This window comes from Myzus persicae, unplaced genomic scaffold (genome assembly GCF_001856785.1).
Source record: "Myzus persicae strain clone G006 unplaced genomic scaffold, MPER_G0061.0, whole genome shotgun sequence".
Classification (NCBI taxonomy): Eukaryota; Metazoa; Arthropoda; class Insecta; order Hemiptera; family Aphididae; genus Myzus; species Myzus persicae.
In genome coordinates this window covers 556,565-583,057 of record NW_019100526.1, presented here as the reverse complement: position 1 = coordinate 583,057, position 26,493 = coordinate 556,565, and the positions used below count along the sequence as shown (strand labels likewise).

The following is a 26,493-nucleotide window of genomic DNA, read 5'->3' as shown; positions in this document are numbered from 1 at the left end:
TCTGTTAATGGTGTTAAAATATATTTTGTTCTTGTCTCGTGTAATATAATATTGAACATAATATAGTTTTTCGTTTTGGTTTTATGGCTATAAATTAAAATATAATTTAATATTGGTTTGCAAACGTATGTCGTACGTTTTCTATTCCCATACATAGTATATGATCATATAATAGACGCGTCCTACATGTATATTATACGTATACGTCTTAGATATTATTACTACATGTGTAAACTGTACATAAAATATGTGACATTTTGGCATTTCTCATACACCTACACCTACGTGGTGGAGGGGGGGGGGGGTACGGAAGGGCCGAATGGGTCCGTGTATTAATCGATTTACGAAATATGTGAAACGCATTATTGTTGCAGCTGTACCTACATATTATTATTATTATAGCGATATCGTTCTCTCCCCCGGATTTCGTCCTTCCCGTGTAGGTACCTACAAAATATTATAAACAACATGTTCGTATGTGCATGTCGTAGGGGTCCGGGATAGTTTACGATACACGTCATTTGTCCGACGGAATCCTCCTCGTCCCTTCACCTTTTCGCCGGTCTCCACCAGTGCCGCCGCCCCGCAATATCGACGGTGCCCATCTGCCTAGGTTGATTTATAATATAATATTATGCAGACGGAATATACACACACACACACACACACACACACACACACACACACACACACACACACACACACACCTGTATCCACAGAACCTGCCAGACTATGTAACCGGAACACATTATTAGAATCACGCCCCCTTTGGGCTGCCAACGCACGACCGCCGTTCTTGTGGACGTATAAACGTCGTAACATCGTCGGTCTTTCTCGACGACCAGTAATGACCTTGTACGTATATATACAATACCGTCAGATTAACTTACTTATTAGGCTTATAAGTGTAAAATATGTATATTGTAATGTATAATATAAATATAGTTATAGTTTGCAAATATTATTTACAATTGGCGAGTTCTTACCCGATTTACACGGATCGTTTTTCATATGCCATCGGAAAGGATTTTTTGCGATTTTGCAGCGACAAGATCAGGTCCATAACTATAAATATATAGCTGATATATAATTCTTGTCGTCGAGTCTTTCGGGTGGGTTTTTTTATCGTTGTGTAGGTGGGCATGCTTAAAAATACAGTAGCTGCTGTTTGATCGGCAAAATCAAACATTTATTTTGCATACGAGCTTGATTTATTTAGCATATAATATTGCAGAAAACATTGCTTTAGCCAAAACATTGCACTGTTTATATAATAAGTCAAACTGATAGAAAACGCATGCTATTTTTGTTTATAACTAATAATTTTAGGTGGATTTTAAAAATAATTGTATAATATTGAGGGCTATAATTTAACATGGTATAAAACATAATAATGATTTAACATCTATAAGATCTGTGTAAATATTTTGCGAATTTTTCGTGTTACACATATATTATAATTAATTATATTGCTATTAAAGAGTGTTCAACTATTTTTGTATTCATTTTATTTTAATACCATATAATTCAGTCGTATTAAAATTTAAAAACGTTCTTATATTATAGTATAACATATATTGTCTATATTATTATTATGATGTTATATGTTTATAAAATAATATTAAATTATTCTGGTAAAAATCAAATTAGGGCATTATAATTTTCTTTAATGACAAGTTTCAGTTTGTTTTGGAATTCGAAGAAAACTTGATAATTATATTGTATTCGAAACTCTTAAGTCTCGGGTCACTCTGACTAGGTAGTTGATCAAAATATAATATAATATAGTAAAAATATGGCAATAAATATTTTATAACTCTTGCAGATTGTCACTTTATAGAGTGTATATTTTATTGGTTTATGCTTTATAGGAATACCTCACGATAATAATACATTAATACTTAGAAAATACTATAATTTGAACAAATATTTACGAATATGACTAATGTGCAATTTACATAAAAAGTAGTAATTTAATTTAATTTCGTATTTTTCTTTTTATAATTTTCAATACTGAATATGTAGTAATGCACATACACGCTTGTATGTATAAATATTAATTAATAAATAATATTTTTATATAATAAAATTACACGGGCCATTATAATAATAATCGATCCACACTATAAGTGCCAACATGTAAGACTTTCTATTAATCTAATATTATTGTCAAGTATATTTGAACTTTCTAGATAAGTTTTAATTTTCAATGACCAGGTGTACGACCATAATATTATCATAGTATCGGTATAATCACATACACATATATTTTAGAAAACGGAAATCTTGCGTGGTAGGTTTAGTTTTTAGTCATGGTGGAAATCGCAAGTTTATGGGCTATAAAACCTATAAGATTCTTCCTTGGCTATTTATATGCTAATTAAAATTATTATTTTGCCACTTATAATTAAATCGAGAAACGTATAGTATTGACACTGTCCCAGCTCAGTATATATAGTAGGATGGTTTTTTTTAAAAGACAAGCAAGTCATGTCGTAGTGGTTTATTTGTTTAACTGCTCAGTGAAATATATGTATTTATCGTATACTAAGCTATAACACACAAATATATTTATATTTAAATATACATATATTATTTAATTTTCATCGATTCAGCGACAAATTGTATGTATAAGATTCTAATAAATTAATATGTAATTGTATATATTCAGCTATTCATTTAGTGACTAAATTATTGTTTTTGTTTTAAATAATATATAATATATTTAGATGCATTTATAAGCAATTTAGTTGAAATTTATGTTTATAATGTCCGTTCGTTAAAGTCTCCCTGACATCAATGATTTTATTATCGTATATAAATATAATATAATAAATTATACGTATTATAAATTATAATACTCGTACGATATTATGGATTTATAAATATCGTGTATGTAGGTATGTCATTTTAAAATATTATCATTTATGTTGTGAAGTTGAGCAATAATATAATTTTATTATCACTATGGGTTATAGCAAGTTGTTCGCATGGGAGTTCTTTCGTATATATTAAATATTATATACAGAGTGTTTCACTTAAATATATTAACACCTGGATGTTCATAAGCTAAAATGAGGATTTTTGAGGAAGATAGAGAATATTAAAATACATATTTTATCTAATTTTCAAAAATGTTACCCTTTTGGTGTGAGCATCGTGTGCAATACAACTTGTATTTTTTAAATGGAAACACATATTATCTTTCTTTTTATATATAATTCTACTGTACGTATGTGTATGTCACTGAACTCCTCCTAAACGGTTGGACCGATTTGAGTGAATTTTTTTGTATGACGCCCTGGATGGTTTAGATTCACAATTGGACCTGATAGGTCCGAACGGGGAAGTTACTCAAACAGGGATTTTGAAATTTGCGAAGGAAAAAATAGGCTTTATCGAATCTGGTTATAATAGTATGTTTTACCATTTAAAACATAATATAAGTTACAATACGTATCGTAGATGCGCACATCTAAAAGGAAACTATTTTGAAAATTGACCAAAACGTGTATTTTAGTATCCCTTATAGTCTTATCTTTATCATACATTTCCATTTAACTTAAGTCTTCGGGCTGAAATAGTTCATGTCACCTTTTAAGTGAAACACACTGTATATGGTACAACACACATTCGTTTGAAGTTGTGATCGTTTACAATATATGCGTTGGCGTCACAACTCACGTTGACAACATAATGTAGAATTTAAACTTTTGTACTTTGGCTAGTCGAGTTCAAAACTTAATTTGTATACAATCACAATAGGTAGTATAAATACAAAGGCCAACGTCCATCATAATATGCATGTTATACGATAAAATATAAGAATTTACCTGCAAACATATTTTGTTTTGATATGTAGTTTCAAATAGAGTTTAAATTATGTTTAAAGTATTTTATACAGACACGTAGTCAGTCTTTTATTCGCGGACGTGTGTTACATTCATATTATAATATTATGTTCCCTGTTCGAGTTCATTTCACTGACAATAACACCGAGATTTGCACAGTCGCGATAGTATTATAATTCATTGTAAGTCCAGCGTGTAGGTACAGGACATGTGCGGCTGTTGATGTGTATTTGTTAATAATTGACGTTATCGCGGCCTATACTCTCGCGCAAACTTCAGACGGTTTTTCGAAAGGACACGACCGCGAGCAGACCACCTGTACACCTGCATACGTAGATGCATATACTCTGTAATAGTTTTATTCCCCGGTAACTGTTTTGCGGTTAATTGTATAGGTATATATTTTTTACGTTTAGGTTCACGCATATAGGTACTTAAATCTCTGTTCGTATACGAATGGGTACTTAGCGGGCGGCGCTAGACTTTGCCAAATGTTTTCCTTGATCGTTATTGTCTCTATGATTTTTACCCGCAGCATTAATTTTGTATACGGTGTGGTTAAATGCATTAAAGTACAAATTGTTTTTTAATGACATACGCATGTATAAATGTATATAATGACCATAATACATATAATATGTCATTTTTAGAGATTTATATTACACTTTTGAAGGTATATTTGGACGATAGTCGGGCTCGAAAAAAAAAAACGGCTTATAGTTTGCACCTTCAAATTATTATTCTTGCTGCGATAACGCAATAACGGTGAACGCAAATTATAGCACGGCGCGTACAACAGACGTTATATTTCTTTTATATTGCAATGCTAATATATAAAGTGACTTGGAAATATAAAATTCTCTGAATATTGAAGTAAACCGCGTAAGTTCAAAGTAGGTAGTACTTACCCAGTTATCTTACCCATATACACTTTTTAGTGTGTTCGAACGATATAGCTTTGAGATTGTATATTATTATACAATTCACTCTCCACTCGCGCGTCCATCAATCATTAGACTGTATACATGCTCGTGCACCTATACCTATATATTATATATAACGTCAAAGTCGAGATAACCCTCAGCTATTGAATTTATTGAATTATAATGAAATATATTTCAAGCAACCATCAATCAATGTTTTTTCACATTGTTATTATTGTTATCGTACTTAGAGTTTGAAACTTTGCTACTCGCATATTAAGAGTCTGAAATTTGTTTGCAATTCCACTATAATATACCAATTTTTTTAAGCATTAAAGTACCGTATTTCTTGAGTTTTTCGCTCCTATGATATTGTAGTTCTGTCAGCTTTATACCATATACTTAAATCAGATTCATCACGACTTATATTATGCGATTTGCGTATATGGTATAAAGCTGACAGAACTACAATATCATAGGAGCGAAAAACTCAAGAAATACGGTACTTTAATGCTTAAAAAAATTGGTATATTATTGTGTACCCATATATACTCTCGTATATACAGGGAGAATTTGTAAGCATGATCAGCTTCATTTTTCCATTTAATAGTAGATTTATTCAAACCCTGATTTTTAGGATTTTTAAATATACTTACTACGAATATTGTGTTTTTAAATTCCTGATATCTCTTGTACTATTTATTTCAGGAGTGTCCTGTGGGCTGTGGCGATACAATTACTTATTTTGTTTTCTTTTAATGAGAATCTCCCTGTTTTACTGAAAATTATTCAGCAATGATTTTCTTGAAAATGATGTATCGAAATCAAAACAGTTTCTGAGTTATTAAAATGTTAATCTCTCATACATTTCTGTTAATAAAATAATAAAAATGGGCTTAGAAAAATATAAAATATAAATTTTATGTTATGTTAGAAGTAGTAATTATCATACTTAGACTATTTTTACAAATGATTTACATTGATATACCGATAGCCATTAATTATCATTAAACTTGGCCTGTAGATATATTATCCTCAGTACACAAAATTATACAACTCAAAACTACTCGTTCGAATTTTAATTTAGGTTCATCAAACATCTCAAAAAAAATCTGCTGAACAATTAAAATTGAAGGGGGGGGGGTCCTTTTTGAAAAACATAAAATTGTATTGTCACAGGAATATGGGATCGTCCTTAGAGGTTCAGAAAATTTCAAGTATTTGAAAATATGGTCGTCGAGTGTGTTCAAAAATTAAAAAAAAATCAGAATTTGAATATATGCATGATAATGCAAGCGCACTAGAGGGTGAGCATGCTTAAAAAATCACCTTGTATACATCGCAGTTTATCCGTATATTATAATATAGGCATTGATCATCATAATATATAAGGTAGGCGGTCATTTAAACAGCGCGGCTGCTGTCGACCGTCGTGTTTAATAAAATAATACTCCGATTCTTTAAACGCGCATTATCGGCGATCGCGATCAGCGATTGCATTCGAATAAGGACTACCTATATATTATTATATAAACGGGTGAGCGCGTGCGATGGCGAGCACCGATTGTCCCGCTCGTCCTTTAACATCGTGTACTATTATCTTATTCGCGCGCTGCACAGACGTCAGTCTCTATGGTTTATATTATGACGTAAACTTCGCGTCGTTCACACGATTATACTATTCAAATTTTGACAGTGGTCAACGTCGTGTTTATTGTAATATAGGTATTCACATTATGGCAGGCGTGCACATTGAAATCGGTTGCAGGGGAGTCGATTATAAACCGATTTTACATACCCTGTTGTATGTACCGAAAACTGTTCCGCGTGTAACAAAAACTCACATACATGTATTTGTACAAGCAGTAATATTGTCGGTTGTATTATATTATAGAGTTTTTCAAGTTGGGTGTCATTGCAGTTAAAGGCTCATATACCCGGAAATTCGTATTAAGCTGAGAATTTTAATCTAGTTCCAATATACAGCGCATACACTAAGCAAAGAAAAAACCAATTTATAAAATATGAATTAACGCTATAGCGTAACTAAGTATAATGTAGTACAATATTCTTGTGGAATAAACGATAAATAACTTCGGTTCAATAGTGTCTTACGGAAGTACAGAACTTGGTGGTAATTTTGTTCCTGCTGTAATAAATAATATGGGAGTTGTAGAGATATGTCGATATTTAGTATTTAGCTTGGAATTTCACCTGGGTCTGGTGTTATTGTTAATTTTGACCCCGGAAAACTTTTTCTCGTAAATACACGATTTTGCATTAATTTCATGCAACAATATATTAAGTTTAAGCCAAAATGTATAGTATTTTAAAATTTTAAAATCACTCCTTTTTAAAAGTAACGCTAAAAAATTGACTGCTTCAGTGGTCACTGATTATTACTGGTAGATTTTTATCTTTAAGTGGTTCAACGCCAATTATTTACATTATTCAAAATTATCTCTACGATTTGAAAAAAAGTATGCTACAGGCTTATCTAGAGGGTCAAACAAATTTTAAACTCTTACAGATACACTCTGCATAACAAGTTGCCTATAACATTTAAATAAATCTCAAAAGGTGACCACAGAGCTTAGAGTTGATGAACTCAAACCACCCCTCACTTGCGGTACTGCTGTGTGTCAAAAATCAACAATGATGAAATACCCTCATCACTAGATGGTCTTAAATTTTAGTTGGGAAGTCGTGAAACCGCAGGCGGCGTTTCCGGTACGCGATTTTTACCAATAATTACCATTTCGGGCGATCACCACGACGTCTCTACACCTCCCGCTCCAACATCTCTTTCTTCCGATTCGCGGTCGTTCCGCGTTGTTCCCAAAACGGTCACCATAATATAATAAACAACATGATATAATACTTAGGTTCTAAGCAACAACAATCACGCGACGACAATGACCATCATCGTTATACAACAAAACAATGTAATATTATAATATAGAGTCGTTTCACGGACGGACGGTTCCCACGGCGTGGGTTGCGGTGGGCGGGGGTGGAAACGGTAGAAGTACGTAAGAACGGTAAGACGAAAAATGAGCCTCCCTTACTTTTCCCCCGCTCCCGAGTCCCCGGAAGATCGGGACTTACTATCGAGTACCTACCTATACCTGTACATACAATATATATAGTCGAGATCGCGGTGTGGTGACAAAACCGATGTTAAATAATATGCGATCCAGATCCGTCGTCGTAGTCGGCTGGTTTAGGTTCACGGACCTTTGGCCCGTTAATAATTACCGTCGCGAATCGTAGTCGGTTCCCGACCTCATTAACCGCGCACAGAATCCTCCCCCGCCCCGCGCGCCGTCACACACGCCGATCGACCGTGACCGGCGGCTGCCCCTCCTCGTCGGTTGTGTCACCGCCCCCGCCCTAGCCGCTGCGCCAGTGCGTCGTGTGTGCCGGTGATGCCGGCGACTTTAATCCGGGCAGGTACTTATTATTACCATGTATAATGTCGTCACCGCGTTCCGTGTCACATCCCGTCGGAAGCACGCCGTCTCCTATGCATTTAATGTCATTATAATAATATTGAGTATACCACTACCGCTGGTGCGGTCCACAGTAACCGTTTTACCCGCGCGGACTTGTCGCCGTTACGCGTCCCGGTGCGGTGGTGCTTGGTTCGTCATACTCGGACGATATTTCACGTCGAATCGTTTATTGTTTTCAGTTGGACGACGCCGCCCTGCAGCTGTACAAGGACGGCGATTTCGGATCTTACCTAGACATGGAGGCGTCCATTTCCGAACAACCGGAGGAATTCGAAGGATTTCAAAACGAGTGAGTATACACTTGTACAATATAATATTGATTGGGATTTCATTTTTATCGTGGACCAGGCAATAGGTAGCCAATATTATTATATCTCAATACCAGTTCGATAATCCGCTAGGTTAGGTATAGTATAGGACAAATGATCCATATCGTCATTGTCGGGGGGTGATCACCGATGGTACCTAAATATATTAATACTGCTAGCTATCAATAACGGAGGATGTTCTCTGGATCGTGACAGTCATATCCGAATGCGTTTGGATAAACGATATTATTATCTAAACGTTATTATTAGGCGTACCTACCTATAATATTATACCTTATTAGGATTGAGCCATATCGGTAGTATTCGCCTAAACGGGTTTTGTATTTTGATTTAGTAGAAGCACTCGGAAAATTTGCTCAATTATACATTTATACGTGATATGAGTAAAAAAAAACTATAGTTAGGTTAACAGCGTATGAAACTGTTAAGCCTTGTCAATTTTATACAGATTGGAAATTTGAAATCATCTCAAATTTAGAGCATCCACCGTATTTTGGTTTTGACTTTTGATTAAATTCCTTGTTCGAGATAGTGAGCTGTCAGAAGGAATAATGTTGAATGGAGTTGGATGTACTAAATTTTAATACCAACTAGATATGAAATGATGAACAATATTTATCACACAAAATTGTACTTCCATTTCTGTAAATACAATAATATTTACATGAGTGATAATATAACGATACTTGAAACTCAAATTTCATATTTAAATTTATCTGATAATATCTATTCAGAAAGTTAGCTCACAAATATTTAAGCGATTTCTTTTGTATCAATTAAGTTACTACATTTTTTTTATCTAAACTTGGTTCAACCGGATCGACAATGTTGGAACCTACCTATGTATTTTCCCACGCTTGTATTGTATTAGATGATAATATGATAAATATTTAATCATTCTTATTGGCTAAACCATACTATGTATACATTTTATATACTATAATAGTTTTTTTATTTTTTAATTGGCCAACAACACGTTTTTTTCATGCCATAAATATTTTTCTCGATAACCGTTTAGACTCTTCCCCAAAAATCGTATGTTAAATTTTCAATAGTAAAGTTTTATTTTTTTATTTTTGAGCGACATAATAACTATTATAATACTATCCAAAGGTTGAAGAAATAAATTATATTAAATGAATTATTACAAAAATATATTTTTTTAAATTGATATTATTATGCTAGGAAGAGTGGTATATAGAAAGAAAGAGTTTTCTATATAATACCTTGTATGTAACTACCAAAAGTCAAATAATTAATTTGCCTACCTATGTAACATAATATAATATTGGTTTTAATAATGGATAATAATTCATAATAGGTACATGGGTATATGTATATTAATCAGAAATATTTGATACCAATCATACTTATAAAATATTTTATTTATATAATTTGAAGATATTGCACATGAGAATTATAAATAATAATAATATATAGGTGTTATCTCGGATTTTTTGGTCTCATTTTGGTTGGTAAAGCTACCACGAATTTTACTGAAAAAAAATGTATACCAATAAGCGTCATAAATATTTGTTGATCCTTAATTGTTATTATCACACAAATACACAATTATATTAATCAATATTTCTTTACACTCAATAAACATTATGTTACATATAAAAAATATTTAAGTGAAATTCTTTATATTTAATTTAGTGTAGGTATATTTATAAGTTGGTCCTTACGTATAATACGAGTATAATAATTTGTACATTACGTGATTATCTGTTCGAATAACATATCTAGTAAAATAATAATGTGAGAAATTTTTTTGAACATTGAGGATAAAGAATGTTTTATATTTTAGGCATTATGGGAATCGGTTTTCATAACATAATAATTACCATTCGAGAGTAAATTGATTTCATTAGCTGGTGAAAAGACTATACAATAAGCTCGCGTGATAACATGCAGAAGTCAAATAAAATATATAATCAGTAGAATAACACGTCATATTTTGTTTTCAGTTACCAGTTTTAGGCTCTTTAATATTTATTTTAGGTTTTTTAAACCGTATTTAAATATTTAGTTTAGATTAAGAGTTATTTATTTTTTAGGACTGTTAAACAAAACTCCTACTAATAATAACTCAGAAAGTACCCGTTTGGTTATTTATTTCATAGAACGATTATTGGTTCGTAGTATTTAACTAAGTATTTACTTAATGTACTGTGAACTCATTGTACTGTTATTATTTAGTCACCGTGTCACCATGTCCCGTCGGCCATCAAATACGGCATATATAACTAAACGAAAAAAAACTGTCACAGTTTTAACAGAGAATTCTAATCATGACAAAGAAATAAAATGCCGTTATATGTAGGGACAGATTAAGATCGATATGGACACTTGGTTTAAAAAAGAAAACTAAATAAATGAGAGCTATTATTGCGTTACCGCCTTAGACACAGGTTGCAGTTACCCAAGAGAAAAATTCAACGAACGTTTAGATCTAAAAGTCGGATCGGGTTTTTATTTGAGTCACGATTTCGGGCTGTTCAAAAAACATAATATTTTGTATCCCACGGTAATTGTTTGACATCATGGCCTCCTTCACCTCATGCCATACATTTTTTTTTATCAGTTATAGTTGTAAGTCTTCTCCTGTCTCAAGATAGTAGGTACATTTATTTTGCTGATATATACTACACGATAGAATATAATATGACGGGGGGCTACCTATAAATTATAAACGATGGTTCAATTAAAATGATAAAATAATATGCTTTGTTTTCGCATGGAGTAACAACATAATTCGTTATCATTTTTTAACCATATATTATTACTACTATTAATATCATAAATTATATTATATATTATATTATTTTTGTTCCAGTAAAAGAAACTCGATTGTCTTGCGCACGCAGTTGTCAGTCAAAGTACACACTATAATCGGTAAGTATCCCATAAATATTGTAAATAGGCGAAATTCGTTATGTACGGTCGAGTGGTTCTTATATTGTCTGAAACTGACGTTATTTAAAGCGAGTTAATAGCGCAAGTCGTATTTACTATACATATATATATACTTTAATATTTATATGAATAGAACGCATTATATGGTACAATATACAAATGTGTAACGAATAATGACGAATACGCGGTGATAATTGCTCCTGTACCCGCGGATAGTCCACGAAAAATCGTGACCTTTTATTTCTTCTTCTTCTTCTCATTTGTTACTAATATTATTATTATTATTATTATTATTATTATTATTATTATTATTATTATCATCATTATTATTATTTTGCAGACAAACTGATGAACTCCGAAGGCAAAGAGCTCCGGAGGTGTTTGTTCGCGCTCAAGCACATATTTCAGGTGAGAGACCACGATTCGGGGAACACACGGTAACAATGATAATTCTTTTGTGCGCGTGTTCGCCAGGGGCACAAGCGTTTCAAGGTTTAGAGAAACTGTTTGCCTATGTGTTTATATACTATATATATATTATAATATGCTATAGTGATTAGCAATGTAAACAGCCCGGGCTATTGTTTGGGCGCCCCATGTGCCGTCACGTACATAATGCTGTAATAGTTGAAATGTTATTGTAATATTATACTAATATATGTGTTGTAGGAGGATAAGGATTTGGTTCACGAGTTCATACAGAACGACGGACTACGGTGCCTCATTAAGCTGGGATCGGACGTCGACCAGAATTATCAAAACTACATACTAAGAGGTACATTTTTCGTAAAACCGTACGCGGCAAGTTTCGTAAATTGAAAAAAAAAAACGTGTAACCGTTTTATTCTCAGCTCTCGGCCAGGTAATGTTGTATGTGGATGGCATGAACGGCGTTATCGAGGACAACCCGACCATTCAATGGCTGTACTCGTTGCTGACGTCCAGATTCCGATTGGTCGTCAAGACAGCGCTAAAGCTGTTGCTGGTCTTCATCGAGTACGTTGAATCCAACTGTTTGATTTTCATACAAGCCGTACTCGCGGTGCACCAATCTAATGGTAATAATCGTATAATATAATATATTATATCACTCTGTCGATCGTTTGTATTGTGCATGTCCATTTTATTATTTTTTTCTTCCCGTAGGCACTCCATTGTGGAGTAATGTTATGAAACTGCTCACCGAACCTGATATGGTCGACACTGAACTGTTGGTGTATGCGATGACGTTAATCAATAAGACATTGAACGGTATACCGGATCAAGACACATATTACGATCAAGTTGATTCTATCGAGGAACAAGGAATAGAACAAGTTATACAGAAGTAAGACGAAAAAACATATTATTATACCTCGATACACACTATAAACATTGTTTTTTTTTCTAGATACATGTCGAAGCCGGGAACTGAACTTGATCTTCTCAGACAACTTCAGATTTATGAAGTTGTTCTGCAACACGAAGATGGAGATAACAAATCTACTCCAATCAGAGTAGACCATTCAATCAGGTAAGCGGTACAAACATTTTTATTTTAATAGATATTTTGGAAAAAAATATTTACATGGATATTGTACATTATGTTTATGTTTATATTTCAGAAAAACATTAAGAAATAGAAAATCATTGAATTCATCATTAGATTCTGCGGATAGAAGAAAATCTAGAAGACACTCAGCCGGTAATCCAAGTGTTCAAATGCCTTTACTTATGGAAAGGCTCGATATAAATCCACCTTTACCAAAACCGAACAAATTACCTCATCCAGGTATGCGTGGATAATTAAATATTTAAGTATTTGTTTTATTATTGTTTCGACTTGTCTAACCAATTTAATATTTATATTTATTTTTGTTTTTTGAGTATGGTTTTGAATGTTAAAGAAACAATATTATTATATAAGTACTATATTTATTTCCCCTTAGACTATAATTAATTATTTTGCTTACTTCAGCTTAGCTTTAAGCGTTAATATTTGTCACGTCGTTGTGTAGCGTTTTTGTTTGTTTCGCTTTGCATCAGGTGAGGACGCTGGAGTGACCCCTGGCTTAAAACGAAGAAGGGAACGTGCTCAAAGACAACGGAGCTTGCTCCGGGAGCAGTATAAGAACAATATAGCTCGACCAGACTGGTCTAGTACTGACGATCAAGGTATGTATAATGAGTATGTTATATTTTTGTCAACACACAATACGGTAAGATTAATTAAATAAATTTGTTTTGTATTAATTAATCTAATTTATTAGGTGAAAGTTCTGAAGGTCAAAATGGGTTACATCCGTTTAACTTGTCTTTCTGTAATGGAGACTCGCAAGTTCAAAGGGAGAGCTCGGTAAAAGACCTGACACAAAAATTGACAAACTTAAGAAGTCCGGATGAGTCACCTACCAAATTGGCTCCGCCTTTAGATGATATGAGAGGAATTATTTCAAAAGCAATGGAAGGTATTAAATTAAAGTTCTTTCTAATAATTGTTGTGCATTTTTAAATACGTGTGGTTTTGTTTTATAGGACTTGCTAAATCTCAGTCAAAAAATGAAGTCGTGAAAAGTCCAACCTCGGATTCGGCCATAGATATACTGTCGAGAAAAACTGAGACTGATTTACAATGGGAGAGATTAGTAAGCGAGTGCGATCGTTCTCTTCAGTTATGTGACTTAGATTTCTCAACTTTACACTCTGACGACGATTCTGATGTGTTAGCGTGTTCTTCATTACTTGGAGGTATTCCTCCTCCTCCACCTCCTTGTCCTATGCTACCACCCATGCAACAACATGTTGCAAAGAAAACCAAAAAGACTGTAAAACTATTTTGGAAGGTATGCATTAATCGATTTTAATAACAAAATAATAACAATTATTTGACGTATGCATCATTACAGGAAGTTAGAGATGACCCTATCGCCAGAGTAAAATTGAACTCCGAACGCTTGTTATGGGAAGAATTAAGTCCCGTTGAAGTTGATACTCATAAACTTGAACATTTATTTGAATCTCGTGCAAAAGATTTTATTACTAAGGTAAACAGCAGAATTATTATTTTTTATTTACTAAATAATTAATATTTATAATAATCGATTATGGAATATTAAAATATGCTGTATAATATTTGGCCTTACAAATGGTTTCGGGTAATGCAAATGTAACACACATGGGATTTTGGTTTATGATTATAATGGTTCTCTTAAAATTATAATATGCATTTATGCTTGGTAATACTTTGTGAAGCTTTTTAATGATATTTTGTTTGTTTTTAATGCGACCAAATTGAAAAAAACACGGATTTTACAAATTTTTCCAGGAGGTAAGGCTTTTTTTTATGCTTGTGATTAAAAGGGGTGGTGGGTGTTTGTAAAAATGTTCTATTCTTATTTTCATTTATATGTTTAGAAACAACAAGAAATTAATAAAACAAAAGAAGTAATCGTATTGGATCCGAAACGATCAAATGCAATTAATATAGGCATGACGAAGCTACCTCCACCGCGATCCATCAAAGCGGCCATATTGAAAATGGATCCGACAGTTATAAATCGAGAGGGAATAGAGGTAATAAATTAAAGACAATTTATAAAAGCACACGAAATTAAAATCTTCACTTATCGTAATAATTTATATTTGTTAATAACTATAATAATAATAATAATAATAATAATAATAATAATAATAATTTTATTCTTTTACAGAAACTTATGACTATGCTTCCTAGCGACGAAGAACGAAACAAAATTCAAGAGGCACAGTCTGCGTGCCCGGATTTGCCTTTGGGCAGCGCTGAACAGTTCCTATTAACATTAGCATCGATATCTGAACTTCCAGCTAGGTTGAAACTGTGGTCTTTCAAATTAGACTATGAGAATGTAGAAAAAGAAATCGCTGAACCACTAATGGATTTAATGCAAGGAATTGAAATATTGAAAACTAACCGCACGTTCAAGGCGATATTGGGCACATTGCTGTCAGTAGGCATATTTTTAAACGGAACTGAAGTCAAAGGATTTCAAATTGAATACCTGGCTAAAGTACCAGAAGTCAAAGACACCGTGCACAAGCATTCTCTTCTTCATCATTTGTGTCATATCGTTATGGATAAGTTTCCCGATTCCACGGATTTATATTCAGAGGTAGTTATTGTTAATATTTATTATACTCAATATATTATGATATAAAAACATAAAAATATGTTGTACTATTTTAAACACAGATCGGTGCTATTACACGTGCGTCAAGAGTGGATTTCGGGGAAATAGCTGCGACGTTGTCAAAAGTAGAACAAGAGTGCAGGGCGTCTTTCGACCATTTAAAGACGATCAGTAAACACGACGGGGCGACTGCAATAAAATCTAAGTACGCCACTACTATTCAACATGATAGACTGCAAATAATGATATAATAATAATAATGATATAATAAATAATGACTGCATAATACATTGATAGTCTTACATTTACACAAAAACGATTTGAAAAATGTATACTATTTGGATTTTCGACTAACTCGTTGAGTAATTAGTACCTATTCAATTTTTAATAATAATTGTAAAACATGAACATGCATATAAAAATAATATTGTAATATTGATGATAATCAGAGATAGAACTATTTTGTGTTGCGAGTTTTTAGTGTTTATTAATGCATATTAATGCATAGGCATTTAAATCATTTTTAATTTTCTGAATCTTTAGTGTTCATTTTTATATAATGTTGTATAGGTATTATTAAATGATAACAGAGTTCATGAATAAAAAAAAAATGACGATTTGAGATTTTAATTTTGTGGCTGTGATTTATGATCAACACTATTAAAGCTTCAAAGCCCGTACTTATTTATTTTAAAAAACTCCCAGCAAACTAGAAATTAGAAGTTTCTTTTAGAAATTTCCAACCATAATTTTTATGTTACATTATTATTTAAAATGCATACCAATTTAAGATTAAAATATCATAATCTGCAATGTAAACACAATTCAAATCCACGAATCAAAAGATTAAAGGGTATATTTTTTGTTTTTGAACATATTATATACTTTTGCTCTTTTTAGTGCAATTGTATGCGAATTAAGTACCCATAGTTTTAGAATATTGAATTTTGATTTTATTAGCAGTATGTATAATATAAATAATAATAAATTGCATGTACTAATAACGAGTGTTATGTCTTAGAATGTCAGAGTTTTTGGCTGACTGCGCTGAACGTATTGTGGTGCTTGGGAAAGTCCACCGACGCGTTGTGAACCGTTTCAATAAATTTTGTCTCTGGCTTGGAATTCCTCTTCACAAAGTCCAACTCACCAAGCCCAACGAGTTGTGCCGAATCGTATCTGAGTTTTCGCTGGAATACCGTACCACCAGGGAGCGTGTCATCCAGCAACTGCACAAGAAAGCTAGCCACCGGGAGCGGAACAAGACGCGTGGCAAGATGATAACGGAAGTCGGAAAAATCGACAAACAAGACGCCGACACTGAACTCAGACAGCTGTTGGACAAAGACCCTTCGCACAACAGGGTGTTCTCGTGGAGGAATCAGTGTAGGCATTCTTTGGGTTAGTATAGTGCAATAAATATGGAAGGGTGGGTTAATATATTATGAATTAACGATTGTAATAAAAATCGACCGCCGACCTTGCGCAGGAAATACCAACGGTGTTCATTTGAGCAACGACGATGACGAACTGATCGAGAGCCTGGTGAAGACGGTCACTGCCACGGCCGGCGGGGCGAACACGAGAACAACGCAGAGGGAACGTAAGAGAACTAAAGACGCTCATAGAAAATCACGTAAGTACTAGGCATACTTCGACTTGACACGTTAAAGAACAACGATTTATCTGAATATGTTTAATTAATTATATATACAGTGATCAAAAGGTCTCGAACTAGGGATAATATACCGAGGCAAAGTAGCAGTCACTCTCGTAATTCGATGTCGTAGTTTTGGTAAATTTATAATTATTGTGCTCGTTGTTGTGTTTTGTGTTTTATTTTTCGTGAAATACTTAACAAATTGTTTAAAATTATATCGCTCCACCGATTTTGACATTTGCTAGTATTTTTGATGTTGTGTCGTTTTAATTTTTAAGATATAAAATATAAATTGTAATTTCTAGTATAGACATCGACGAATTATACTGTTATACCTATTATAACACTATGGTGCACTCTTCGTCTTAGGTGAAGTTCGTTTAGCTAATTAGACATTAATAGTATGTTGGTGATTTGTTGATTCGTAGATGTACAGAGTATTACGCATTAAGCCATGTTGCAAAATGCTGTTTAATAAGTTTCCTCGTTTTTTAGTAGTTCCACAGTTTGTATAGTTATATGCAGGTGAAGTCCTTGATCATTTCAGGTGAAATAAATCTAGGAATATCCACCTGCCCGTCCCTATTATCTATCAATCAGTATTATGTTCATGTTCAATAATTATAAATAAAATGTTTCACAGTGCATATAGCATATTGTGTTCTTAATTAAAATTATTATGTGAGTATATGTATTACTTGAATTTGAAACATAACGCTGTATACAAATTGTAATGTAACATAATTAAGTAGTAATTACTTATACCCGTTGGGCATCACATAACTGAGTTCTCCAGCTTATATCCATTCTAAAAAAACAATTAATCGTGAAATCGTTCCTAAAAACCTTAGATTTTACTGTCACCGCGTCTTGTTTATATGCAGTAAGCATTACTATTCCTATACAGTGTTCTGTAGCATAGTTGTGATCACTAACCTTTGTTTACCTTTAAGGAATCCTGTATACATTATATTGATTAATTTTATATATGTTAACAGTGAGACGTACGTTGCGGAACGGTCTAAGCGACGAAGACAAAAAACATTTGGCATCATTCATAAAGGGCTACTGAACTGTGATATCCATGACGTCAAATATCTTATGACTGATAATAATATTTTAGACGTTTCTTAATAATTTTCCTAATTCATTTTATTTTTACTTATATATATTTAAAACTCAACAATTATTATCAAACTATTCTTATATTTCCTATTTTTTTTGTTTTTGTTAATATTTTTTTTTTTTTTTTGGTCCTTCCTTCTACGTATATTATTATTTTATAATATAATCATACTTCAAATGGTATGTGAAATAACCCAACTGAAATGACAGCATTTATCAAACTGAAGAAAATAATGTTAGTTATATATTTTATGCATTTATTGAAAAGTTTTGTAATGTATTACGAACTGCGAATAAAAGTTGTTAAAAAATCAATAACATATTTAATCATTTTTTTTAATCCATTATTTGAGTTAATTGTAAAAAACAGGAATTTTGCTAAATAGGTAGGCATAGAAACAATTGTATTGAAGAACTACGTCTCTATTGGTATTGTCTATTAATTATGTCGACGCAGTCCGAAAGTCGTTGATAAAAATTATTTGGCAGTAATGTATTTATTGTATTGAGTTTTACCGTGTAAGATAATATCATTATTAATACTATGACATGTATCAACGTGTATAGGTACAAACCGGGACATAAAAATACAAAATATATAGGACCATCGTCTTGAAGAGCTTATATATTATTTATATACGTTATGTAGGTACTGCAGTCGCCACCGCGTGGGTGTCCACGACGTAAGACGCCAACACGTTTTGTCCATCATCACGCGGTACCTATACTTAAATACGGATTTATTATAGATTTCCATCGCATCGTCTAAACTCTAAGCGCGGCGTATATAGCGTAAAAAACGGACAAAATATAGAAATAAAAACGTTAACGACGTTTAAAAAATAAAAATGTATATACCCGCCTATTATTGTAATACCACGTCTCGATGTTCCTGGAAAAAAAAACCGTAGTTGACGATTTTTATAGTCGACAGACGCGCTTGGTAGGTACCGTAAAATAATAGTAAGAATAATAAAAGTCGTACACGATAATTATTATTATCATACCGTCGTCTTGGCACTTTAATGGGCTGCTGCACAATATGCGCCCCGGCAGTAATATTATCAGAAATGAAAACGAAAAATCGAGCGGCTTGCAATCGTGGTATCCACGTATATCGTAATTATAACGCGCGCGTGTGTGTGTGTGTGTGTGTGTAATTTTTTCCGGATAGGTTGTCTTCGGTGGGAATCGGACGACGGAGTCGTAAAATTGTCACGGTTCGAACAGATCACGTTCAACATGGTGCACGACCGTCGGACGGACGAGATAGACAGACGCCGGTCGATCTGAGTTGCAGTTCACATTATCCGAAGTAATATTATCATACACGTACGGTCGTTTAAACGATTTCGACACGCTTTACTGATCCGGCGGAGAGTTACCGGACGGTGTTGGCCGCTGCTCAAATTTCCCGACAGCAATAATTATGCGGTACAGTCGCATCGTACCTGTATACCTCGTCTACAGGTGTGCAACCTGCACACGGGTCTCTTTGGGCACGCCTCGTAATACATACGACAATTTAAGGATTGAACATTTCAAAATGTCTTAATAATATATACATTTATACTATAGTGGAGACCGGAGAAAAGTACAATACAGTATATTCTGATTTTTAAGCCCTATAAACCATGAAAAACTGTACATTTCATTAATTACCTAACTTTTAAATCTACCAAATTCGGATGTCACTTAGTGTTCGATGTAAAAAGTGTAAAAAAACCATGCGATATATTATTAATGCAGATATAGGTGATGCAATTAAGTTCATATTCATTTTTTGAAGCTTCTTCAGATAACACAGTTGTTGCGAAATACAGTGTGTTGTTTAAGTGTATTAAGAACCAGTTATTATATGATGTGTATTGTATAACCATTGTTTAAAAGATACGAGAAATCTATAACATAATATTCATAATGTTTCGTATATTGTTTATACTGGGAGACTTTTAAAAATAAACTCTAAGGGGCACAATCAAGATTTAATTTAAATGCGAATTCGCTTAATCTTAAGTATATACATCGTCATGTAATTCATTGTTTGATCATACTATTAAATATCATGTTATCTGTTCGTATTAAAACGATAATAGAATCGTTTTCTCATCGAAGCAAATTAAAAAAAAAAAATCATAAGTCTAGCCATAGAAGGCGATGAACGTTTATAAAAGGTAAAAATTATGACTATATAAATGTATGATTTGTATTATAAACTATGATAAAAGCCAATTATAGGTGTGGTATCAAATAATTGTTGTTGAGACATTATTATCTGGGTAAATAAATAGAAAAACATTTTCAAAATTGTACTATAATTTATAACCATGATTTTACCCGAGAGTTAATGAATACAAAATTTAAAATGCGCAGTTATATGTATCAATCATACAAGTTTGAGTGGACCGCGGTCTATAGTGACATGGTGTCAATGTACTTCGCTGTGTCGACAAATCCGTCGTAGATTACAATTATACGCCTCAAATGACATACGTACACCATAATATGGTTTCAGTGTATTGCTGCTGGTAAAAAACTAACACAGATTTTTAATGCAGAACACCTAATATTGTAACCAATTGCTGAATTGCAACCATAAATAAGCAACAGAAAAAACCATAGCTACCTATTCGATATTTTTCCTTTACAAGGAAAATCTACAAATCATAAGTACTTTTTATTAATAAGTAACCTTGACAACAAGAACCTTACGAAAAATCGGTAAGAAACAAAAAATCATGTATAAAGCGCAAAAATATATTTATGTTAAAAATTCAATTTTTGTATTTTAAACACAAAATTCATGTGTGATTTTTTGAAAACCTGATACCGAGCTAAACCTGGTCACCCGGTACTGATGTACCATATAACAATATAATATAAGGTATACAATACCGGGTAAATGAAACCAAAAATACAAATAAATTAATTTTTAGTGCAATATTTTCTATTAAAATAGTATTACTAATAATTATATAATAAAGCAAAAAAAAATCATTCATTTTTCATTAATTATAATGACATTATGTTATTGTTTCCTATATATTTTATTCTGAATATGTTAAAGCAATTTCAATAACGATAACAACATTAAATGCTTAATATTGACGGATGATCGATGCACTGATACTCAGCTTTGCAAAATAAGTAAATGCAAGTGTAGGAAAGCAGACAGTCTTTGAAATTCCAAGTGCCATTAGAGTAAATCATGTACAAATAAACGGGTAATAATAGTAATAATACAATTCCAAGAAACCTTATTATAATTACTAATTATTAATTTTTTTTTCTTGGCTTTGTGCCATCAATATGGGTGTACAAGGTGATTTTTGAAACACTCTCACTCTCTCATTTTTCCTTTTAATAATACTTTTATTCAAGTTCTGATTTTTAGAATTTTTAAGTATACCTGAAGACCATATTTTCAAATTTCTGTTATTGTTTGTACTACTTAAAAAGTGTTCTGTGGCTGACAAACTTCTATTTTTTAAATGAGAACCCCCAAAAGCCACCCTGCAATACTATTTTTTTTAGCATTCATAATATATAAGAAAATTAATTATTGCTTGTCTTGAATTATCCAGAATATAATAAATAGGTAATAATAAAATTATAATTTATACTAAATGAATACACTTTTGTTTTTCTATAAGTGTTATATAATTTAACATTTAAATATGCAAACAAATTACATAACTACGTCCTGTCTCTCACACTGTTCATGTTTTTTGTACTTCTTAACATAACTATTATTTTTTAATTATTATTATGTTCACAATTAATATGAACCGAATTATGTAGATGATTGAAAAAAAACCTACAAAAACCCCCAAAAAATTGTATGTTATTAATGACCAAAATGCTTTAAAATATTCTTATAATACTGTTAAGGCTAATAAAACTATTTACATTTTGATTATAAAATTAAAAAGTGGGTAAGTAACTTACTTTTATGTACCTATATATTGTGCTATGAGAGTCACCGTAATAGATGTGTTAAATAATAACTAAATTTTCCATTTTTATCAAAATTAAATGTTTTTAGCAACAATTATTTCAGTTTAATGTCTTACTAATCGTAAAATAAATCACTTCAATAGCAATTATAATACCGTAAAATATAGTCATAGTAATAATATAGGCAATAGGCTGACAGACCGTCTTCGATCAGAATAGTTTTTTTTTTACAATAATTTTATACCACAATAGAATTCAGATTGAACACATCCATTACAGTAATCCACACGACTCTTTATGTACATTAAATAGCGGTATCCACTTGCCCACTTTTTGTATTTATTTGTCAACCATAACAAACGATAAAATAATAATTGTTAGTATTATTATTAATATTTGGGTGAATACCATAATAATATATAGGTTATATTTTAACCACTGGTAAATTGTTGTAAAACGTCTCAGACTTACCGGAAAACCACAGTTTATACATTTATAATTAGAAAAATGAGATTCGATTTAAGTTTTAATTATATGGCTTTAAGTACATTTTTTTAAATAGCTTTTCCTATGAAATATTAGGCAATAGGCAGTAAAAAATGGATTACTTTATTTTAACTAGACTTGGGAAATTATAATCTTTGCCGAAATCGTAAAGAATGGATTTTAGGTACTCTGCCGTTTTGTGGTGTTCATTATCAAGAACATATTTTTGGAGTGTATAGAGTCACCAAATAAATGATTTACTCAAACATCGAATAATCACAGAGGTAAAACATACAAACACAAACAAAGTACTCAACGGTTTCTACTAACCAACTTAATTTATTGATAAGATTTAATGTAAGTCTATATTAATTAAGTATTATAATTTTCATTCTAAAACAATAAAATGTAAAATAATGACAAACATGCTATTGAAACTAAAGATAAGACTAAAGTAAAGAAATTTTAAAACGTCTACAACACTAAATTTATTAACAATATTATGTCAATATTAATTTGTAGTGCCAATACAAAAAAAAAATGTTATTGCATACTACGTCTAATACGTGAACTGTATAGATGACGATTATGAGCGACGGAGATGTGGGGCAACTTCCAATTTGCTTATAATTGTTTTTTTATGTGTGCAAATAATCTATATTGTTACAATTATTATTCAATCGCACACTTTCAAAAATTATACGTACTTTAAGTTATGTGAAAATGACATATTACGATTCGGTAACCTAAGGCTCAACAAACTTTTTTTATATATTCAATCTTCCTTAGATGTATTCATATGTGCCTTATATGAGTCATGATATTATATTTCTATATTTAATAGTATTGTACACATATGTATGTTCTAGTTACATACTTTAATACTTACTATGCCAACCTGTATATTCAATTTAAAAAAAATATTTATCATACCTGTCCGTTAATAAGAATATAATATTACTAAGATATATTTAAAATATTATATTGTTTCTATCATTTTAGTCATTAGTCACATAAGACTTTACGATAATACCAATAAATGAACACTTATATGTTGTTTAATTGTTTTAGTTTATTGTATATTTTCTGGTATCATGAAAAAGCCAAATCTATAGTTTTGTTAATTTTTGATTATATATAGTTTATAAATTTGCAAGTCATTATGTCGAATCATGTTCTAAATTTATTAGAATATATATAAACATATATATAATATATAAATATATGATACACATTGTGTAAGACTAATAATATTTGTCTATTATTACATATTCTGATCTATAATTTGTATACGAAATTAGCATTTATAAAATCATTAAATGAGTAAAATTAATATTTGTTATAATGATTGTTGCAAAAGATTTGTTTCAAAGCTGTTTGGATGTTGGATTCCAAATTGTGTTGGATGAAACGTTGGAGATTGTTATCGATTTCGGACACGACTTCGGACAGGAGGTTGTCGTCCAAGTCGTAGTTTAGACCACGTACATTGACGTTGACTGTGATATCGTCACATGACTGTTGTTTATCGAAGGACAATTTGTTGAAGTTGGCTTGGATGTCGATTTTCTCAACGTTGAATTTTGTGAGAGGAATGGCTGTTCTCTTACCAGCTGAAGTGACTGTCATAGTGGAGGTCCATTCCAGGTTGTTAAGAGCGAAGTCATAAGACGTTGTGTAAGAGTTTTGCGATTTACTCTGGAAAGTCATCGACTTGAACAATTGTTCAGTGGCGGAGTCTAGTTGTAAGTTCTGGTAACCGATGTTGGGCATTTCCATGGCGACGTTGCCTTCCTGCCACATCAAGTCGAATAACTTGTTGTTTTCTGTGTTCTGTAAAACGATTGGTTTGACGATTTCGTTTTTAATCTGGACGAGTACGGTATTTCTGGTGTACATCTTCACTTCCTTGGACACAGCGGTGGCTAACACTCCCAAAAATCTTTTCAGAGCTGAGTCGAATGCTTGAGTTGTGGAACCGTCTTGGGTCTTGATGTTGGCGTCGGCGTATTGGAATTTTGCTGGCCTGACCACGGAGTGTCTGTCGTCATAGAATCCGGTGGACAAGTTACTGTTCACGTTGTTCATGATAATTGTATAGTAACCCGATCGGGCGTCTTGGACGTCAGATTTGAACGATCCGACGGTTTCTAAGTGGTTGAAATGGCACTGGGCGACCACAGTGTCTGTTTCGGGGTTCAAGTACATGTATTTCAATTCACCGCTGTTGAGGTTGTTCATGGTTGAGTTGTAGAACGTCACGAAATTGTTTGCGGACAACTTGACGGAATCTCGGGCAACGTCCAACGCTCCGTTGAAGTTTTTGATGTTACGGGCGATTTGATGGATAGCGGCGATTTTGTCGGTGATTTTCTTGGTGAGTCCGTTGGAAGATTGACCACTAGTAGCCCGGTTTTGGCTTAAATACTGTTGTTGTTGTGGCTGCTGCTGTTGTTGTTGTTGTTGACGTTGTCGTTGGGTTAAGTTTTCGTTTGAACTGAAATGGGTCTCGTCGTGTTGGTGGTTCTGGAACTTATGGTTGCTGAATGTTGATTCGGAGCTGTCGTCGTTGTTCATGATGCGCTTGTTTAATTGGTCATTGTTGTTATTGATTTTGGAATCATCGGTTTTCTGTTCGAAAAGCATCGTGCCCAGATTCAACGATTCATCACTGGAGTCTGTTTGTTGGAAACGGAACCACTGGTTGTCTAAAATCAATAATTATCGGTAAATTATTTTTTTTTCGTATATTATATAGATTTTTAAATGATTTATGAATACATTTTTTTTTAAATGTGTACTTACGGATTTCATCCTGGTTGTTGTTGTTGTTGTTGTTGTTGATTCTGTAGGCATTAACTCCCAGAGCCACGCCGGCCAAGAGGACAGATGCAATAACCAAAGAAGACTTCATGTTGATACTTGGTAGTTCAACTGACACTGGTACCTCATCGTTATGGCTGGCCGGTATTTATACGCTGGCCAGAGTATCGAAAATTGAGGAGTCAGCAATATGCATTGCAGCTATATAGTTGAAGAAAAATAGATTACTATAGTACCTATCACATATTCGTATTTTGACCTACCTATTTTATGATTAGTGTTCAAAGTTGCTTAGTTCCGTATACATTTTACGATTTCCCAAACACTTATTTGCAGTCAGATTTTACATTCGATTGAAACCAAATGTATAGGTATTATGTATGTTAAAACTGATCTCCAAAAACATAAATTTACATTACATTACTTAATTTTGTTAATTTTGTTAATAAATGAATCTTATTCACTTGCTAGATTAAAAATTTAAATTCTTAAACCTTATAATACCATATAATTTATTATTATATATCTATTTCTAAAATAACTGCAAACATTATTGGTACCTACATACACTGAATACAAAATTGTTTCATAAGAGGTATCTAAAATGTATATTTTAGAACATAGTATAATTGGTGAGTTAAGGTTTTATTTTTATAATTTTAAAATAGGACTAACAGTTTGATTTTAAAAGAAAAATAATATAAATGCATTATTTTTATCATAAAAATAATTGCTTTGTATTTTATAATATAAAAGTATA

The 26,493-nt window shown here is 32.4% G+C and overlaps 2 protein-coding genes across 4 annotated transcripts in view; one reads left to right on the top strand and one right to left on the bottom strand.

Annotated features, from left to right (window-relative positions):
- LOC111030425 (FH1/FH2 domain-containing protein 3) overlaps window positions 1-18,546 on the top strand; it is a 44,952-nt gene extending 26,406 nt beyond the window's left edge. The window contains exons 6-24 of one of the 3 annotated variants that reach the window (XM_022309906.1): window positions 8,469-8,578; window positions 11,458-11,516; window positions 11,878-11,945; window positions 12,207-12,312; window positions 12,389-12,595; window positions 12,684-12,864; window positions 12,928-13,050; window positions 13,142-13,308; window positions 13,563-13,691; window positions 13,787-13,984; window positions 14,052-14,359; window positions 14,423-14,560; window positions 14,931-15,089; window positions 15,227-15,664; window positions 15,745-15,887; window positions 16,704-17,083; window positions 17,172-17,318; window positions 17,399-17,477; window positions 18,341-18,546. In XM_022309906.1, the coding sequence (XP_022165598.1) occupies window positions 8,469-8,578; window positions 11,458-11,516; window positions 11,878-11,945; window positions 12,207-12,312; window positions 12,389-12,595; window positions 12,684-12,864; window positions 12,928-13,050; window positions 13,142-13,308; window positions 13,563-13,691; window positions 13,787-13,984; window positions 14,052-14,359; window positions 14,423-14,560; window positions 14,931-15,089; window positions 15,227-15,664; window positions 15,745-15,887; window positions 16,704-17,083; window positions 17,172-17,318; window positions 17,399-17,472 (3,135 nt within the window). In that variant the 3' untranslated portion in view covers window positions 17,473-17,477; window positions 18,341-18,546. Of the gene's footprint in view, window positions 1-8,468; window positions 8,579-11,457; window positions 11,517-11,877; window positions 11,946-12,206; window positions 12,313-12,388; window positions 12,596-12,683; window positions 12,865-12,927; window positions 13,051-13,141; window positions 13,309-13,562; window positions 13,692-13,786; window positions 13,985-14,051; window positions 14,360-14,422; window positions 14,562-14,928; window positions 15,090-15,226; window positions 15,665-15,744; window positions 15,888-16,703; window positions 17,084-17,171; window positions 17,319-17,398; window positions 17,478-18,340 lie in introns of all 3 variants that reach the window. The other 2 variants (XM_022309922.1, XM_022309913.1) reach the window with 2 other exon arrangements.
- Window positions 18,547-24,184: 5,638 nt separating this feature from the next.
- On the bottom strand, window positions 24,185-25,930 carry LOC111030839 (putative uncharacterized protein DDB_G0282499). The gene is made up of 2 exons (XM_022310535.1): window positions 25,716-25,930; window positions 24,185-25,618 (listed from the first exon to the last, which is right to left on the bottom strand). Exons 1-2 carry the CDS (start codon window positions 25,822-25,824, stop codon window positions 24,240-24,242), a joined length of 1,488 nt encoding a protein of 495 aa, XP_022166227.1. The 5' UTR covers window positions 25,825-25,930; the 3' UTR covers window positions 24,185-24,239.
- Window positions 25,931-26,493: the final 563 nt, after the last annotated feature.